The 15,796-nt window shown below is 39.8% G+C and overlaps 1 protein-coding gene across 5 annotated transcripts in view; it reads left to right on the top strand.

The window, feature by feature from the left end:
* The window catches only part of LOC102021328 (alpha-2-macroglobulin-like), a 110,679-nt gene that overhangs the window by 83,627 nt on the left and 11,256 nt on the right, over positions 1-15,796 (top strand). For all 5 annotated transcript variants that reach the window (XR_260065.2, XM_013511451.1, XM_005378888.2 and 2 more), the window contains 16 exons: positions 507-621; positions 1,174-1,402; positions 3,067-3,193; positions 3,426-3,547; positions 4,612-4,663; positions 6,519-6,602; positions 7,057-7,233; positions 7,453-7,540; positions 8,357-8,513; positions 8,982-9,056; positions 9,463-9,643; positions 10,689-10,912; positions 13,397-13,612; positions 13,784-13,911; positions 14,435-14,525; positions 15,632-15,700. Coding sequence is in view for 4 of the 5 variants with exons in the window: in XM_013511451.1 (XP_013366905.1) it covers positions 507-621; positions 1,174-1,402; positions 3,067-3,193; positions 3,426-3,547; positions 4,612-4,663; positions 6,519-6,602; positions 7,057-7,233; positions 7,453-7,540; positions 8,357-8,513; positions 8,982-9,056; positions 9,463-9,643; positions 10,689-10,912; positions 13,397-13,612; positions 13,784-13,911; positions 14,435-14,525; positions 15,632-15,700 (2,135 nt within the window). In the remaining variant the exon portion in view is untranslated. The remainder of the gene's footprint in view (positions 1-506; positions 622-1,173; positions 1,403-3,066; positions 3,194-3,425; positions 3,548-4,611; positions 4,664-6,518; positions 6,603-7,056; positions 7,234-7,452; positions 7,541-8,356; positions 8,514-8,981; positions 9,057-9,462; positions 9,644-10,688; positions 10,913-13,396; positions 13,613-13,783; positions 13,912-14,434; positions 14,526-15,631; positions 15,701-15,796) is intronic.

Below are 15,796 nucleotides of genomic sequence, written 5' to 3'. Positions count from 1 at the left end.
TGCTTCATAGTTTGTATTTTTCCCTTTTTTCTCCTTATACTAATTGTACAGATAATTTAAAACACCAGATTTGATACAATATGTCTATAGAAAGAAAAATATTAGCAGACCCTCTCAAACTAATAATGTTGGCTCTAGTCATTATATACTCAAACTATTTATCCTACATACGCATGATTCCTTCTTGAAAGGCAGTGCTGTGGCTCTTCTTTCCTTCTGAGGTGAAAGCCATACTTTTTTTTTGAAGCGCTCCCTATCTCTTCAACCCAAGTCAATATACTTCATCTTTCCTTCCAGCTCCACCTACACTAGGATCTGCTTTCTCAAGGATTTTATGGAGTCTACTTTGATAGAGATTTTACTCATCCAAAAATTAGATAGTTAAAAACATAGTTTCCTGTGCAGTTGTCTTTATATTTTAATGTCAGCAAGTGAAGTCATGTGCCTATCATTGTGATATGCAAATAGTCTCAAATAATTTTTTTCTTTCTTTGTAAAATTCACAGTGCCTTTAATGATAACGAATGATGTGATTCCTGTAGAAATAAATGAAAATCCACTCACTGAGACTGTGCGAAACTATTTTCCTGAAACATGGATCTGGGACTTGATAGTGGTGAAGTAAGTAACTTCTAGTCACATAACTTGCTTTGGGTATGAAAACATTATTTCATTACTTTCATCTATTTTTCTAATTAATTTATCTCAGTGAAAGGAAACAAACAAAAACTCTGGTCTAATTAAGTCAAACCACCAGTTATAAATATTTGTATTCTTGTCAATCCCAGAAAGTAAATGTGATAATTATGCTATAATTATAATTGAGCACTAAATAGGAGGCAAGCCTATATAAACTGTTTGGAGAATTATAATGTGTAAGATAGTCAGATAGTATGTAAGAGAGAGAAGTTCGATGACAATTTCAAATTTGTATTCATATTTCTAATGATGTCACAGAGTTTGAGGTGGTGTGAGACATATGGCCACAGTCAGAAAAGTAGAACCATCAAAACGCCTTTGTTCTACTTTGACCCCTCATTACACTATTAATTTTCTATGACTCTTTGGTGAGGACTCGGAAGTGTTCCATTAGGTTGTGCTTATCCATTAACTGTCTTAGCCATAACCAGTCCGCCAGCTTGCTTTCTGTCCCTCGTGTTGCCCTCTTCCTAGCTCCTCAGGCGTGGCTGAAGTAGCAGTCACAGTTCCAGACACCATCACTGAGTGGAAAGCTGGGGCCCTCTGCCTGTCTGAAGACTCTGGGCTTGGTCTTTCCCCCACTGCTTCCCTCCGAGCGTTCCAGCCCTTCTTCGTGGAGCTCACGATGCCTTACTCTGTGGTCCGTGGCGAGGACTTCACGCTCAAGGCTACTGTAGTGAACTACCTTCCTGACTGCATCTGGGTAAGAGGACCATGCACAACGAAGCATGACCTTCTCACAAGCGGAAAAGGGCATTTATTATGTGCAAATCAAAAACAATTAAAATTTTAAAAATGAAGAAGAAATGCAAAGTTGCACTTAGCTCACGAACACCTCTTCCAGATCACTAAATAATCTCTTTGGCACCTGCATGTATACAGTAATGTGCCACTTTGCAGTGGAGATGTGTTCTGAGAAATGTATTAGGGGATTTTTGTCAGCATTGCAAGACCGTAGTGCACTTTTTTTTTTTTTTTTTTTTTTTTTTTTTTGGTTTTTCTCTGGTACCGGGAACCAAACTCACAACCTTGCGCTTGCCAGGCAGGTGCTTTTGCCGCTGAGCTAAATCCCCAGCCCCCGTAGTGCACTTATGTTAACGTACATGGCTAGGGTAAACCACTTCATGTGGCCCTCTGATACAGTCAGGACACGCAGTAAGCGTAAGATGCATGAACCTGCTGCTGCTGGAGAAACACTGTGTCCTGTTTCATAGCACTTTTTTTTAATATAAGGAAGAGTATAGTTTCACACAAGGGTAAAAATGTGGTATGGTAAGTTCATAAAGCAGTAATACTGTATAATCATTTATTGTTCTTGCCAAGTACTGTGTACTTTCACAATCGTGTTACACTTGTATACTATGTAAGAAGTGCATAGTGGTGCAGAAGGTTTATTTTCACCAGCACCAGCACAAACACATGTGTCATGTGGTCTTACAACTTTGTAGTGGCCGCAGTGTTACTGAGTGGTAAGAAACGTCAGTTGCATTGTGTCTTGTGTCTCGGAACCACCACGGGGTACATAATCCATCTCTAAACAAAATGTTAACATAAGGGAAGCCAGTGTTTTCCCACTCCAGTAACAACCAAGTCCTAAATTAGCAGGGGCAGCATGAGTTTTTTCCCTCCCCATATTTATAAAACACTAGTTGTAAAACCAGCTCCTCACAGACTCACAGACTTCAGATCTCAACATTTTTAAAGTTTATGAAAATACCTTATTATAAACTAGGTTGCTTATCCAAAAATGATGTAAGTTACTACCATTCAGTTCCATTGTTTGGATTTTTTGTAAAGTCATTTACCTGTAGGTAGCATAATTCTTTTTTCTGGGCCTTTATTTGTCCAGCAATGAAAAACTCCTTGAGGACAGGAGCCATTTATAGCCTAGAAATCCCTTGTGCACATAAAGCTTGCGATATGTTTCCAACTCAATAGATGGATGAGCACATGGATTAAGAAAGAAGGATGGAACTCAGAAGTCACTGTAACCACACAGAAACCTTGTGAGCAGTTCCTATGAATCTAAACCCTTGGGTAAATTTCCTGAGGTTAACATGTTTTTGTTGCCTTTCCTTGTCCTCCACTACTAATACCAAAATAAAACAAATTGGCACATATTTATCTCTCTGTATATTTGCATATATACTGATATGATATGTATCCTATAGGAAGTTTGTATAGCTTGTTGGGAAAGTACTGTCGGCTTGTGCATAATTTTCAACTCTGTGCTTTCTAAAAGTACTCCTTCCAGTTCCTTTTCAACACTCAAATTCCTTCCAGGCTCTCTCATGCAAGGAATGTACCCACGGGTTGCCCTTCTAAAGTTGTGTCTTTCATATCTTTGTGCCCCATGTGGGATGACAGGTGAGTGTGCAGCTGGAAGACTCCCCTGACTTCGTGGCTGTCCCAGTTGCAAAAGACCAAGATTCTTACTGCCTGTGTGCGAATGGGAGGCAAACTGTGTCCTGGCTGGTGACTCCCAAATCACTGGGTGAGTGAAAGTGCTCTGAAGGAACTCTCTGGTTCCTTTAATTAGCTTCTCCACTTTGGGCACCAAGAAGAAAATGCCAGTCTATGCTGCTTCTGACCCTGTACTTGCCAGCTTCTTAAATTAGTAATTGAATGGCTCACGGAACTGAGGATACTTTGTGTAGGGCCCAGGGAATTAGAGGATACCCAGTCTCTGCACACTCACACTCACATTCACAGGCCATTTGTTTCAGGGAATGTGAATTTCTCTGTGAGCGCGGAGACACAACAGTCCACAGAGCTCTGTGGTAATGGGGTAGCTATGGTTCCTGAAGCTGGGAAGAAAGACACAGTTGTCCAACTCCTGTTAGTTGAGGTGAGTAAGTCTGATTTGTTTCATAGTGAGAGTGAGTCCAGGAAATGGAGCAACAGATTGCCTATAATCTTAGAGTTAAAAAGAATTTAAAGAGCAAAATAAAAGACAGATATAAGAATCAGGGAGACAGAACTTTTAACAAATGGGAATGGAACAAAAGATGGGAGGGAGGAGAGTGGGAGAGGAGGAGAAGAAGAAGTAAAAGGAATTATGATGTCTTAAGCATGTGTACCAACTCCCTGTGGTGATTGTAATCATTATACAATGCAAACAGGTGGTAGTAGAAAATAAAACAAAAATATGTACCCACATAGCTGCTAATCCGGTATCCATACCATTCAGTCCCAATTGTGTACTTCTCAGAAACTGCTCCAGGAATTTAATGACCATGCCTTTTGCCCATCTGCCCACTTACACATGTCTCTTAGGTATGTTACACACAACATGATGATAATAAAGTCATTTCAGGCATCCTTAAAAATAATTATAAGAATATTACATAAGCTCAGTGTATTTCATAGCATATGAGAAATCCATGCCTTAAGAGTAGTAGAGTGAAGAGTTTGTACTATTTCCTACTTGCTTTTCAGCTGTTTGCTCACTAGAGAAAGTTGGACTGGGTACATTCTATAACAATTTTTTTTGTACTGGGGATTGAACTATATTTTTATTTTTTATTTGTAAATAAGGTCTTGTTAAATCACAATCTCGATCTGGTTGAGCGGATCTTGTAATTTTCCTGCCTCTGCCGCACAGAGTGCTGGGATCCTAGGCATGCACCACATTGCCTGGCCAGTACCAATAACTGTTCTTTGAAATACCCCCTTTCTCTGTTCCTATCCTATTTTTTTAATGTTTTCTCTTAGTTATCCTTCTAATTCCCATCTTTTTTTTTTTAGTTGAGATGCCCCAGATTTTTCAACCTTTATACCTATACTAAATGTAACAAATTAGAAATCATCTAACTGAAGTTACAAATAAAGGGGCTAACTTTATTTGTAACTCAAGTTACAAATAAATACTCAGCATCTTCTCATTTCTGAATTTTCCCTTCTCCACCCAAGCCTGAAGGAATCAAGAAAGAATATATGATCAACTCATTTCTGTGTGCATCAGGTAAGAGTCATTCAAAACAACAACAAGAAGATAACACTTTAAGCTGCAATAACTTTTTCCCATATAAGTCACCTAAATGATATTTTGAAACATTCTAATCAGGATATCCAGACACTAGGTACCTTATGTCCATTAAACAAACAGAGAATCTGAGTCTTATAGAGTATCAAGGTTATTAGCTGTACTAATATAGCTATCAGTATTACAAACAGAACATTTGGGACAGCTTAGCTCCTCATGAGAGCTCTTTTCTGCAGAATACAGGAACCTTTTCATCTTGCACATATGAAGGTCGAGGAGGGAGTAGATTAGGAAAAGCTAGGAGGAGGTCAGGATCAAAATATACCTAAAATAGTGGGACCAACCTATAGAATATTTGGTAAAGGAATACATATTTCTAGTCTTACAGTTTATGTAAATATTACCTTTTTATGGCCAAGAAAATTTCATACATATAGTACAGCAAGTCATGAAGATATATATTTACCATAGTATTTTTCTCCTATTGTTGTGATATTAATTGCTCTTTTACTATTGGATACATACTCCTAAAACAACCACTTGAGAAGAAGTTAAAGGCATTTTTTGTACAAGATAAATCTGGTTTCTACTAGATGTGAACTTAAGAAAAGCACAAAGTTGGTATGGTGGTCCACCCCTGCAGTGTCAGCATTCTGGAAGGCTGAGGCAGGAAGATCAAAAGTTCAAACTCAGCCTGGGCAACTAAGAAACTTAGTAAGATTATGTCTAATAAACAGGAGGAGGCATATAGCTCAGTGTGAAGGCCCTAGGTTCAATCAATCCTTGGTACTGTTACCAAACCAAACCAAACAAAAACCAAACAAAAAACAGGTATGAATTGTGCCTGCCTTTGTTCACAGCTATATTCCCAGGACCTAGAACAATACCTTGCACAAGATGATTTTTCAATGTATACCTGTTTAAAATTTAAAAAATTTAAATGAAATTTTAAGAATAAACGCATGGTCCAAAATCCATTACAAGAAACTTCACAAAGCATAGATGAGATAAAGTAAATGGTTTTGCCAAAAGTGACAGACATTCTATTAATCCATAGAAGATTTGAAAAAAAAATGTCTTACAGTTACTAAAAGTCTTAAATTACTGTTAAGGTAGAAGGTATAAAGTGGATCATTGGAGATGAATGAGATTTATTTTTGAAACATCCATAAGTAGATAACAAAAGACATATCTTACCAGTGGTCAATTTTTGTTCTCCCTATACTTCATCATTATAATCTAGTCTCTTTTTTGTTTTTGGTACTGGCAATTAAACTCAGGACCTCATGCTTGCCAAGCAGGCGCTTATGCCGCTGAACTATGTCCCCGGCCCCCATATAATCTAATCTCCTAACTAGCCCTCTATACAATACTCACAGCAAGGACTCCCATGAAAAGAGTATCCTGAGTGGCCAGTGAAATATACCATGATCATGGTAAGAGAGAGAAGCCTCCGGAAGGCAAGCAGCTATATTTGGTTTATTCTTTTACTGTATTTATATATGAGTTCCCCTTTGAGACAAAATACATTATTTTCATGTGTCTAGAGAGCATTTTAAGGAAGCCCTGGTAGCAGTAGGTAATTGCGCATCTCAGAAACTCAGAGCCTTCTTTTGAATAGCTGCTGAGGTGTTCAAGCAACAGGTAATAAAAGAGGAAGAGAGAGCCTGTCAAGTCTTCAGGAAATGTGAATTTGGAATATTAAAATCAAGAGTGTTTTCTAAGGAGGTAGCTAGTCAAAGTTTAAGATGTGTATCTGTAACCACTAACCTTAGGGTTTTTAAAATTATTGACATCAAAGATAAATATGTACATATTTGATTTGTTTATCGAGATGCTGAGATATCTGAAAAATTATCCCTGAAGCTCCCACCACAGTTGGTGAAGGATTCGGCCAGAGCTTACTTCTCTGTGTTTGGTGAGTTATCCAGGCCCTAGAAGACCTGGACAACGTCCACTGCCATGCTTCCACACCACATTTTTGTGTGCCAACGTTTTGTTATAACTGCACTTAAACTCTTTAACTTATTTTTCACACATTTTTTTTTTTTTTTTTTTTTTTGGTCTTTTTGAGACAGAGTCTCGCTATGCAGTTCAGGCTGGCCCTGAGCTCACTTTGTAGCCTAGGATGTCTTGAACTCTCACGATCCTCATGCCCAGCCTCCCAAGTGTTGGGATTATAAGCATGTGCCACCATGCCTGGCTCTGTCTCACACCTCTATTTCCTCATTATCCACTTGGTTTCTAGTGCATCTGACCCTCCAATCATGCTAAAATTCCTCTACATCAGCTATTTTTTCAGATATAAATATCATACATGTGAATATCATTGGTTCTTGATGGCAGTGGTTGTTCTCATATCTCATTTCCAGGTGATATACTAAGTTCTTCCATAAAAAATACACAAAACCTCCTCCAGATGCCTCATGGCTGTGGAGAACAGAACATGGTCCTTTTTGCTCCTAACATCTATGTGCTGAAATATCTGAATGAAACCCAGCAGCTGACACAGGAGATCAAGTCCAAGGCTATTGGCTATCTTACTGCTGGTGAGTTGGGGTCAGAACTTTTTGTTCTTGTAAATTTTCCCTGCTCAAGCAGGCTTAACGTTCAGTGAGGAAGAATTGCTATCCTCTTGGCAGTCCCTCATGCTGGAGAAGTGAGAGCACGTTGGTAAATTCTCTGCCACAGTCTGTACATGTGGGGATCCTGTTTATCTCTGATATATCACTGATTCCTCATGAATCACCTGAGACTTTCCCCTCCAGGTTATCAGAGAGAGCTAAACTACAAACACCCAGATGGCTCCTACAGTGCCTTTGGGCATCAAGATGGCAAGAATCAAGGCAACACCTGGTAAGAAAGGGGTACCACGTGCCAGGCCTCTTATAATTCTTGTATTTTGTGGCAACCCCACCTGAGATCTTATTAGCCTCATTTTATAGAAATGGAAACTGTTACCTAGTGCTGTTAAGTAAATGCCTCTTAACTGCATGAATAATAAATGGCAGGGCTGAGACTCCCTCAGGGTTTATCCGCTCTGACTCCCAAACCCATTTTTGATTTGGTACAGTCACCAGTGCTTTCTCATTTCCCCGAAAAACCTATCATAAATAAAGCTCAAGGATACTGAAGTTATTTTCCACCATCTGGACATGCTGGAACGTGAGGCTGAAAAAGCTGTAAAAATAACACTATTTTTCTAAGAAAAAAGTGCATAGGCAAACAGCACCTCGTAAATGAAAGGGAGACTGGTGGAAAGAGCAGGACAGATGCCAATCGGATGTGGGGAAATTTAATTTTTGAGACAGGAAGCATTGACAGGATGCTAGCACATGTAATGAGAGGTTCAAGTTTTTTTTTTTTTTTTAACTATGAAAGTAAGCTTAGCAAGGGAGTGGTAATGTCTTAATCAACCACCTGAGTAAGAAAAGGTAGAGCCTAAACATCTGAAGCAAACCAGGTGGAGCTTTGAACATTTGGTAGTGGACTAATGGTAGATAGAGCTCAAGGAAAGACAGCAGTGACAGCAGCGTCCCGGAGACTGCCCAGCTATGAGCACGAGGAAACCCTAGCACTGACTCATGAGTGCTGAGGGGTCCCTGTGAAGCCCGTGTACATGAAGGTGCTGCATGAAAACCAGGGTTCACCTCCCGGTCTTCTTCCCATCAGGCTCACAGCCTTTGTGCTCAAGACCCTTGCCCAAGCTCGGGCCTTCATCTTCATTGACGAAACGCACATTACCCACGCCTTCGCCTGGCTCTCCCGGAAGCAGAAGGACAATGGCTGTTTCAGGAGCTCTGGGACACTGTTCCACAATGACTTGAAGGTGATCTGTGTTGTGAGCTAGTTAGGATCACATGGCTCATTCATCTAGGAAAATTTTTCTAAAGATAAAGATATAAAAAGCAGGGACTGGAAGGCATGGGAGGATGATAGGTGGGAGAACAAACACCTGTACTAGTGGGGTGAAGGACATGGAACCTGGGTTGAGAATGAACTTCATGCAATGGGAATGTGGATGACAAGAACTTCCAAGGAGCCATAGAAGAGGAAGGATTGGCCATAAGTAAAGAACATATCTTTAGCCGGGCGTGGTGGCGCACACCTGTAATCCCAGCACTTGGGAGGCTGAGGCAGGAGGATCGTTAAGAGTTTGAGGCCATCCTGAGCTACAAAGTGAGCTCAAGACCAACCTGAACTGCATAGTGAGCCCCTGTCTCAAAAAAAAGAGAACATATCTTTAAAGGGTTTCCTGAAGTGGAAGTAATCTCTTTTTCATGTCTTGCATTTACAGGGAGGAGTAGAAGATGAGGTGACCCTCTCTGCCTATATCACCATTGCCCTTCTGGAGATCCCACTCCCTGTCACTGTAAGTGCCATTCCTGCTCCACCTGGCCAGACTCTTTGAAGCCTGCTGACCTATGGCTGTACTACTCCCTGAAATGCTAAATGGCCACTTTCATTTTGCACAATTCTGCACATCAACTAATTTCTGACAAGAAGAATATACTTGTTGAAAAATGCTAGGTTATGCTCCAAAATCAATCCAAAACACAGGACATCTAATCTAGTTCTTATTAGTCTATATTTTAATTAGAAAATAATCTTTTAAAAAAGTATATTGTAGAAAAAGATGGTGAGAGAATGGAAGGACGGAAGGATGGATAGACAGACACTGAGCACTGGTGCTTCTATCCTACAGTGTCTGCATTCATTTCAGGATTCTTAGGAGCCTTTTCCCTCCGAGCTCACTGCACCACTGCTCTTCTTCACAGCACCCTGTTGTCAGCAAAGCGCTGAGCTGCTTGAACTCAGCCTGGGAAACAATAAAGCAGGGGACCCAGGGCAGCCATGTCTACACCAAGGCACTCTTGGCATATGCGTCTGCCCTGGCAGGGAACCAGGACAAGAGGAAAGAAATACTCAAGTCACTTGATGAGGAAGCCATGAAAGAAGGTGAGGATGTTTGCTAAGATTTTTTCATTTCTGATGGATTTTTTTTCATTTCTGATGGATTGTCCAGGGGAAGTGAATTCCTGAAAATAACTTTCCCTTTTGATTTGCTCCGCTATGAAATTCTGAGATTTCTATGACAACTTACCTATTCCACGATGTGTGCTCCTTTTCTACCCACACTTTCTCAGAAACATTTTGTTAGGTAATATACTAGCCTTCCTGTCACTGGTACAATATGCCTGAAACCTGCAACTTATGGAGAAGAAGTTTAATCTGGCCTACCGTTTTGAGGTGCTCAGTCTGTGTTCAGCAGGCTCCCAGGAAGAAATATCGTGGTAGAAGGGTATGGTCAGCAAAGGCAGCCAGGCAGCAGAGCAGCAGAGAAACCAGAGAAGAAGGGGTCAGGGATCAGATGCGGCAACCAGTGTTATATTTGTGATCTGCCCAGACTCAGCCAGAAGGGTGCCTTTCTAAGTCCTTAGGTGACTCTCAAGCCAAACAAATGACGATCCACCTTAACTGTCACACACAGAGAGCAAATCTGGTAAAAGCAATATTACAGGAAGATTCAGGTATTTGACTTCTTTACAAAGACGATGCAAGTTGACATATTTTTCTTTCCGACTCATGTAGATATATCAAGATGAATACAAGCTACTAAGAACCGTAGGATAGGGACTATATTCCATGATAACTTTCGTGTTTTACTCTTTTTATTATGACGTTGAAGTCAGTCGGTAAGTTTCATCTTTCATTTCAGCTAAACACTGAACAAATAACTTTAGATTGGAAGTGAGGAAGTGAGAAATCACGCCACGTTCTCCTCACCAATTCTACTTGCACAGTATTTGAGAAAATAACTTGGTTGATACCTTTTGAAGTCTGTCCTCATTGTTTTCCTCAACCACAGAAAATAAGCTCAGCTTTTTACCCTGTATGAATAAATTTGAAAAGTGACTCCAACATTTTATGTGGATTCATTTCAATATATGATCACATTTTAAATCCTAATAGTTTTAATTATTCCTTTGTCTTTATCCTGAAGACAACTCAGTCCATTGGGAGCGACCTCAGAAACCCAAGGAGCCAGAGGGACATTTGTACCAACCCCAGGCACCCTCTGCCGAGGTGGAGATGACCGCCTATGTGCTCCTGGCTCACCTCACAGCCCAGCCAGCCCCGACCCCAGAGGAGCTGACTACCGCAGCGCGCATCGTGAAGTGGGTCACAAAGCAGCAGAATTCCCAAGGCGGCTTCTCCTCCACCCAGGTGTGCGGCTTCCTCCAGCCTTCATCCTTTAGACTCAGAGTGCGGTGAGGTCAGAAGGAGAGAGAAACGAGCAGTAACAAGGGAAAGGGCCCGAGAGAAGAGGACAGAAAAAGTCAAGGAAAACTCACTTAAGAGTATTTGGAGTCTGCAGAAAATGAGAAAAAGAGCCTGAAACATTCCCTTTCTGAAAATTTTCCTAATGCCAGTCCTGGAGTTCTAGAGTTCTCCTTATACTTTATGAAAGCAGGATTGCACCACTGAGACCCGTTAGTCAGAAAGCAGATCCTGATTTATGAACAGTGGTAAAGATTCTGGAATGAGTAGAATCTTAGGGGTAATCTCTTAACCTGAATTAGCACAGTGGATTGATTCTCTAAGATACAGCGTGTGAAGCAAACTTGCACTTTTAATGCTCTTGCTGCCCTACATATATCTTCTTTCACTCTTCTCCTAAAAAACTCCCACGATCTTAATTCTAAGTAGGTCACACTTGACTTTTCTCAGAAGTAGCAGAAATTCACAGTCTCTCACCGCCTCCTGATATTTGGATAGATTTGGACTGTAATCCATTCACTGATCTTCCAGCCACTTATAGTCCTATCAAGAAATATTTTTATAAAAAACACACCCTTAACGTAACACTGCAATCTTTATTTTCGGTATTCTGGGATATATGTCAGAATTTTAGAGAAGTCTGGAGAAATGGCAGATTTTTCCAAAGGGAGAAATGAAATGTGGGAGAGGAAATTTCTGTTCTCTGCACCACTTTGTAATTCTGTTAGCTTTGTGATTCAGTTCTCTCCATCTTTCCTTTGAAACAGATAATCATCATGATGTTAAAATGCTATTCGAGGGGCTGGGGATTTAGCTCAGCGGCACAGCGCCTGCCTGGCAAGCGCAAGGTTGTGAGTTCGGTTCCCGGTACCAGAAAATGCTCCCCACCCCAAAATGCTCTCTGTACGCTTGCTTTTCTCTTTATTGAGTTCTGTTGTCTAAAGGACATTACCAAGATCCATTTCTGATGAAAGATAAGAAGGCATCTAATGAGAGCGATCTTTTGGGGGCATGAAGTACATTCTTTTTTACTTCAAAGACAATAAAAAAATCCAATAATAAAATACAACAACATAGACATAAACAAAGCAAAGCAAAACCAAAAATAATACAGGGTTTCAAAACAAAGTGATAGGAATTAACAGTGGCTGTTATATTACATATTGTTATCTCCAGTGAAGTTGCTCAGATTACAAGATGTAAGAATGCAAGATTGATCAAACCATTAAAGAGGATAAAAAATAATAAAAAAAAATTAGAAATGATAAGTTTCACTAGACAAGATGGAATTCACCAGTGGTTGTTATATAGCATAGTGTTGTCTTCAGATTAGTTGTTCACATTACCAGATGTAAGCATGCAAAACTGGTCAGAAAATAAGCATTAACTGTTTCTTTCAAAAGATCATTAGACATCAGCAGTGCAATTATCCCAGTTATCCTTCTATGTACATATATATTTTTCCCTTCCTTCTTTTTTTCTTTTTCTCCCTTCCCTCATCCCAGATGTTCCTTCCTTTGAGCAATTTCTTTCATAGTCCCTATGTACGTTTTGAGCAATTTCTTTCATACTACCTATGTACATTTTGAGTTTTATTTACTCTTTCAGGTTCTTACACTAGGGAGTTCTTACACGTGTGGGTCCAATTTATTTCACTTATGAGTGGTCTCTAGTTGCATCCATTTACCTATAAAAGCCTCGGGTTTATCTTTTTTTTTTTTTTTTTTACAACTGAGTAGTACTCCATTGTATAAAAATAACACATCTTTTTTATCCATTCCTCAGTTGATGGGCGCTGGAGTTGTTTCCAAGATTTAGCTATGACAAATTGTGCTGCTGTAAACATGGGTGCACATATATCACTGTGGTATGATGTTTTTAATTCTTCTGGGAAAATACCAGAAGTATATTCCTTAGAGTGGAAAGAGTGAAAAACCATTGAAGGGATTGAAAGATCGTGTACAGCAGTAGAAATAGTTTTCAGTTCATGTGATTAGAGAACTTTATGACCAGTAGTTGGTCACAACCTTGGTGTCTCTTGAATTCCCATATGAAGCCAGAGCATGTTTGACAATGAGAGAGAGAACAAGATTGTAACTTTGTGGGAAGATAGCAGGTCTCATTGTGGGTGTCCAAGGCAGTGAACAAAAGAGGAAATTATAGGAAATGATCCTGATTCATATGTACATTTTTTTACTTGCTACGAAAGAATTTGCTTACTCTAGGGATAAGGTACAGTGAAATAAATATAAACATTTTAATTATCAGACATATCATAAATTAACATCAGCCTTTGAATTAAAGTGCAGAGTTTAAATAATAGGATACAAAACCTCATGACACTTTTGTAATACCAAAAATGGACTTTGGAAAGAATCCAAACCCCTAACAGTCACTGATCTCTCGAGTTTTCACCTTCATCTCTTCCAGGACACGGTGGTAGCGCTCCACGCTTTATCCAGGTATGGAGCCACTACTTTTGCCAGAACTGGGAAAACTTTGGTGACGATCCAATCTTCAGGGACATTTTCCACAAAATTCCAAGTGGAGAGCAGTAATCGCCTATTGTTGCAGCAGGTCTCATTACCATATGTTCCAGGGGATTACAGCATAAATGTGTCAGGAGAAGGATGTATCTACACTCAGGTAAGATTCTTGGGGCAAGTTGAATAGATTCAGCTGTAAATCCCCATCCCAGTGGAAACTGTATCTATTCCTCCATATACCAGTAAATGGCAAATCAGGAGACATGGTATGGTGACAGGTTGAGGGACCTTCCAGTCTAGAGATAACTGTTTCTATCCTTTAATTCAACAGACAGCTTTGAAATACAATGTATTCTTAGAGGAGGAAGAATCTGCATTTGCTCTACAAGTACACACAGTACCTCAGACTTGTGAAGACCCCAAAGCCCACAAGAGCTTCCAGATTTCACTAGAAGTCAGGTAAGAATCCACCTCTGCTACTTAGCTATTAAAATATTACAAACTTATCACTGTCTACATTGGTGAAGATAATCTTTTATAGACAGGTAACAATGGAAAGATTTAATTTAGATATCTTCAAGCCTACTTTCTGAGAAGGGGATTAAAAAAAACCAAAAGAAGCATGCTGTAAAATGTACATGTAACCATTCCCCAAATGATTGTAAACTATATTAATTGCAAACATGAACAACAACAAAAAAATCTGCTTAGCATCCTGTGTGGAATTTGTCCCCTGGGAATGCAGCTTATTATGCCTCAGCTGTGCTCAAACATGTGGGTTTGTAGTGAACTCTGCAAGTGTCCCACCATGCAGACACTCTCTAGAGCTATTTCTACTGACTGTGAGGGCTGTCTGTTTTGAGGGATGGAAAGGTCACAAGGAACGAGGCAGTAATTAGGGAAGATGCCACGACTTATGCTGAAAAGAAAGCAAGATTTGAAATCTAGTGAAATCTATTTCCTTCCTTTCTTTTATCTGTAGTTACACAGGGAGACGTCCAGTCTCTAACATGGTGATTGTTGATGTAAAAATGGTATCTGGTTTTAGTCCACTGAAGCCAACAGTGAAAATGGTAAGTGCACGCTAGATATTTGGTTTTCTGTATCTTCAGTTTAGTAATGGCAACCTGCATCAGAGTCACATCGGTTCTAACCTAAGGTAATTTGATTTATGTGGTACCAAGTTTAAGTTTAGAATTGTGCTATTTCCCCATACAAAAAAAAAGGAAAGTTGCCTGTTTTAACTGAACCTACATTCTAGTTAATATTAAAAGCTGATAACAGAAAGTGTTAACTACCAATTCATGAAAAGATATACTAAAATGGTTGGTGTGTGCTTTAAAATAATAGTGTTATGATACATTGTGTCAACTTGAATCTAGAAGCTTAACTAAGTAACTCAGCAGTTCTACATCCTGGGGTGAAAAGGACATGCTCTTCCTGCTCTAGGATGTTGTTCATTGTGTCAGTGTGAGAAGTTAGGAGGTTAACTAAGTGCCTGAGCCGGGGATCAGGATCCTTACTTTGTATTACCTTAGGTTAGAACAGATTGTGAGCCTGTGCAGGAGGAGGGCATGGAGGTTATGTGAGTGCTACATGCCCCCTGGGTGAAGGTAGCCTGTTTACAATATAAGGGAGGAAAGAGGCTTGTTCTCCCCTACACTTTTGCTCTTGCTGCTTTTGTTGTTGTCCGCTGCCATGAACTGTTGCCCTCTGCCATGTGTCACCCTACCTTGGAGCCAGTGAAGTACGGACAGAAACCTCCACAAACTGTGAGCTAAATAAACCTTTCCTTCCTTAATTTGGGGTCTTAGGTATTTTGTCTCTGCAAGACAAATAGTGTGAAAATTACAGAATGCTGAGATTAAGGTCAATGGAGAAAGACACCTTGACAGAAAATATCTGATGGATAACTTTCCAATTTTAGGATACTTCTCTTACTACAAACAAAAGTCAAAAAATTCTCATTAGTCAAATGAGTATTCCAGCTTGCATCTTATTTGTTGTGTTTACAATTTTTCTGTATGTTTTTATTTTTACTGAATTTCAAATTCATTCAAAGGAATTGAGTCCCAGCTTCCTTTTTATATCACCATGAATCCCACAATCCAGTTGTCTCTTTGTACTCCAAGGGCTGCATTTATACAATAACATGAGTGATTTTTCTCACTTTCCTAAGCTTGAAAGGTCTGGCAATGTGAGCAGGACAGAAGTGAGCAGCAACCACGTCTTGATTTATGTGGATCAGGTGAGTGGCCCACCAGCTACACACACCCAGTGGATGGTCCATGTCTGTGGGTCTCTTCTCCTGGGAAGCCTCTGTTATGAGATGAACAGCCCTAAA

Source organism: Chinchilla lanigera, unplaced genomic scaffold (assembly GCF_000276665.1).
Source record: "Chinchilla lanigera isolate Chin_1 unplaced genomic scaffold, ChiLan1.0 scaffold00012, whole genome shotgun sequence".
In the NCBI taxonomy this organism is placed as follows: domain Eukaryota; kingdom Metazoa; phylum Chordata; class Mammalia; order Rodentia; family Chinchillidae; genus Chinchilla; species Chinchilla lanigera.
This window is presented reverse-complemented; position numbering and strand designations above follow the sequence as displayed.